General features: G+C 46.4%; 1 protein-coding gene across 1 annotated transcript; it reads right to left on the reverse strand.

Moving 5' to 3' along the window:
* Nucleotides 1-348: 348 nt before the first annotated feature.
* Nucleotides 349-3,780, reverse strand: LOC308639446 (G-protein coupled receptor 83-like; the record flags this gene model as incomplete). Its single annotated transcript, XM_081277693.1, has 4 exons — nucleotides 349-1,000; nucleotides 1,379-1,512; nucleotides 2,605-2,730; nucleotides 3,322-3,780. 4 exons carry the CDS (start codon nucleotides 3,778-3,780, stop codon nucleotides 349-351), a joined length of 1,371 nt encoding a protein of 456 aa, XP_081133819.1.
* Nucleotides 3,781-3,994: the final 214 nt, after the last annotated feature.

Raw genomic sequence — 3,994 nt, forward strand, 5'->3', positions numbered from 1 at the left:
CAAGAATGAATAGAGGAGATTGCTGACCACAGAGATGTGCTTCCAAGTCAAAGTGGAATTTTTCTTTAAGTGTCAGGGAAACAACTCTGATGAGTCTAGAGAGCTAATATCCTTAGTGTACTCAGTGTTGAGAAAAAAATAAATAACAGGAAAGAGGAAAAGGGGAAAAGGCAAAGGAAATGAAAGAGTGAGTGAGACATATGGTGGTTCACATATGGCCCCTACCCCTCAAGTACAAACCCCTTTCCTCCCTACCACACCCATGAGAAATGAATGAGTGCTTGTTGTTTTGGTCCCATCCTATCTCAGGTATTTTGAGGATGGGTAACCTATCGCGGTCTGGGCATTTTAAACTCTAGGCACTGTTGGATAGAGAAAGGAGACTTCCACTGTGGGGGAGGGAGGGGGACTGGGTAGCTCATCGAAATCTTTGAATCGTGGGAATTTGGGCACTCCGGGATTGGGATCCACCCAGGCAGGACGGTGGGTGGGTGACACAGTGCTCAGCCGGCGGTGCTCCCCCCTCAGGCGGCTGATTCCATCGAGCAGCGTCTTCTGGATTTCCATGATGACCTTCTGAACTTCAATCCGGAAGCTATCGCTGAGCCAGCAGTAGATGTAGGGGTTGTAGCAGGAGCTGCTAATTGCCAGCCAGTGGAGGAAAAAATACAGACCATTGTGACTTGAGATGGATTCACTGGACAGCAGCACCAGGTAGAGGTTGAGGGGGAGCCAGCTGATTGTGTAGACAAGCACCACCGTCATCAGCATCTTCAGGGTCTGCTTCTTCTTCCCACGCTGGCAGATGTAGGTATGGATATTGATGTCATCAACAGCATTATGGATCCACAGCTTCTTGGCCACATGACCATAGACGACCACCAGCACCATCAATGGCAAGATGAAGAAGAGCAAAAAGGTGCCCAGGTCAAGGTATTTCCATGTGGATTTTGAAGTATAGGGGAAACTGGGGAGGCAGGCAGTTTCCTCAGTAATGTTTCTAGGTTACAAGACAGAGAAAGAAAAAAAAAACAACTTTATTTGTCTTTTTCTTAAAGCCCACAGCTAGCTGTTACATTTTCAGTTAGTCCTTAAGGGGCAGACATATTTAACTGTTTGTGTCTGCATTGATCCTAAAGCCCAGTGTTATGAAGCATGGAGCTCTGAGGTTCCCCTGATTCAGATTTCTCAAATAACATAAAGGAAAATTATAGTCCCCAAACAGGAAAGGATATGTCTAATAACCCAATGCCATGAGAGTACCTGGGAACTCTTATGATAAATTCCAGCTTAGGTGAATTTATTTTCATCACCATGTTTTGAAATATGCTACTCCATGAGTTAATGCATGTGGATACTGAGGTCATGAGTTGCTTACCCAATTTCCACCTGGTAAAGTTTCTGGTAAATAGCATGTGGCAAAGCAGCACAGGTGCTCACAATCCAGATGATAATGATGCAAACATTGCCTTGCATTGGAGTAATCCGGGACTTGAGGGGATATAGCATCACCTAGAAGGAAAAGGACCCCAACCCAATTCAACAATTCAAATTAGGTTACATATTAGCCCTTCATCGACTGAAATTCTGGTGCAAATTTGCAAAGATTTGGTAGGTAGGTAGAAAATGTGATTTGAGTACTAGTTCACTTGAAAACTGTATGACCTTTTTTTTGATGAAAGAGCAACATTAGCTAATGTTGAGAAAAACATTTCAATGAGATGTCAGGAATCCTAGTAGACCAACTTCAAATTACCTGTCTCTGAGTTGGGAGTTTAATGGAGGAAAAGGATGGATGTCCAAAAGTGTGATTTATTTGTATTATTATGCTTGGATGTGTAAGCACTCCTTATACTTCTTCACCCCTCCTCTCACCTAGCTCTTTATGTCCTTGCCCTTCTACTTCCATCCCCTCCCATCTTGATCCCTCCATGACCACTCATTCCTTCTTCTCTCACTCCCTCCAAGTCTCCTATTTCCCTCCATCTCCTATCACTGGATCCTTCCAAGGCCCCTCCCATTTGGCTCCAGCCACAGGCCCTCCAATCCCGTCTTTGTCCCTCCCACCTCATTCATTTTCTCCCTCCCTCCCAACTCATTAACTATATAATCCCTCCCAGCTTCTCATCCCCTCCCCTACTTCCTTTTTCGTCACTTCTGACCCTCCTCCCAGTTTTTTCCTCCCCAACTATCTTCAATTCCTCAGCCCTCCCTCATCCCCACCACCCAAACTCAGCCCACCACCAGCCCTGAAGCCACACCCACCTCTGACTCATCCCTTCCCTCCCCCCCCCTTAGCTGGTCCTGCAATGCAGCAAATAAGAAATGTTTTCCAAGTGGGGAGAGCAGTTTTTTTATTATTTGTTTATTGGCCACATCTCTGTTCCCATAGCATTATATCAAAGATGGTAGCATTTTTATTATGTAAGATTTAATTTCATGAAAGTCTATATTTCCTAATTTTGCAATTCCCCTCAACTGTACATATTCATTCACATATATTATATCAAGAAACTCAAAGAACTTTCAGGATTATTTGTGATCTTATCTGACCCTATTTACCTAAGAAGAAAATCAATCTTTTACAAGATCTGAGAAACATACCCGATGTCGGTCCAGGGAAATAGCAGCCATGCTCATCACAGTTACATAGGCACAAGAATACTGGGCAAAGCGACTGAGGTGGCATGTCATCTTCCCAAACACCAAGGAATTACACAGATAGCGCACCTAGGGGAAAGAATGCTTCATGAGCCACACAGCCCTGGATCCACCACTCTCACAAGCCCCAAAACACAAGTAAAAGAATCTTTTCTTCACCAAACTGTTGGCATTATTGTCTCAAAAAAACAAAAAAAATATTTCCACACTGCAGTTCTGCTCTTCCCATCTTCTCCACACAAACAGTCCGGTTTGGAGACATAGACACCAAATCACAAAATCTGTTAAACACCTTCAAGTCCAAGCACTGCATTTGAAATGTGGAAAAACTGAGTGGATCTTTGTGACAAAACTCGGACTCACATGTCAGACAAAATCTCATCTGCAACAGGTCCCCAAGTCTCTCCCAGCCTCTGTCAAGGCAGCAGATTAACACAGCAATGCACCTACAACCATGGCTGTCTCATTTTGCTCCCCCACCCCATTTCTAAACCCTTTGCAGTCTCTCAACCATTCTAACCTCTGTGCAAACGTTCTCCAAATCAACCCAATCCATTCCAGCACTTCCTCCCGCCAAACATCTTTCTCTGCTTCAAGTGTAAAGTTATACCTTAACTTTCTCCCTATTCTCCAGGTCGCCTTCCTCAGAACCCAGCTTACCATGGTGAAGGGGGAGCTGAGAAGAGCCAGCATCATGTTGGTCACGGAAATGTTGACGACGAAGAGGCCGGTGGCGGTGTGCACCCTCTTGTATTTCATAATCACATGGTTTAAGACCCAGTTGCCTATGATGGCAGCAAAGACCACTATGGTGTACCCTACCACTAGCCAGAACTGCACCTGCTCATCCTGAGACACCACTTCTGAAGCTACAGGACCCGACGTGTCGGCCAGGTCGCCGGTGTCTGGCATCATGGACAGCACACTATTGCGGCCGGCTCGGCCAACTGCAGAGGCGGCGTTGGAAATGGCCTGAAGCACCTGAGAGGTGGTGGAGGTGATCAGGTCATCAAAGCCGCTGGGCACGCTCAGAGCTTCAGGGGTCAGCTCATCCCCATAGCTCATGGTGCCTGGGTTTGGCAAAGACCCTTGGGGCAATTCTGTGGTTGGGGCGTCCATCCTGACGCCTTTGGAGGACCGTGAGGTCCTTAAGCTACAGGGTCAGGAAGTGCCCAAGGAAAGAAAAGGGGAAAGTGAGGCCCTCGACGGAGAGCCCAGCAAGCTCTGCTCAGTGCGCTGAAGCTCTGAGCTAAGAAAGGTGTTCTCCAAGGTGTCTGAAATGGGGAGGGGAAAGAAGCGGCTCTGAGTGGTCAAGTGCGCAGAGCTGAGCTGG

Source organism: Spermophilus citellus, assembly GCF_964194105.1.
Source record: "Spermophilus citellus genome assembly, chromosome: X".
NCBI lineage: Eukaryota > Metazoa > Chordata > Mammalia > Rodentia > Sciuridae > Spermophilus > Spermophilus citellus.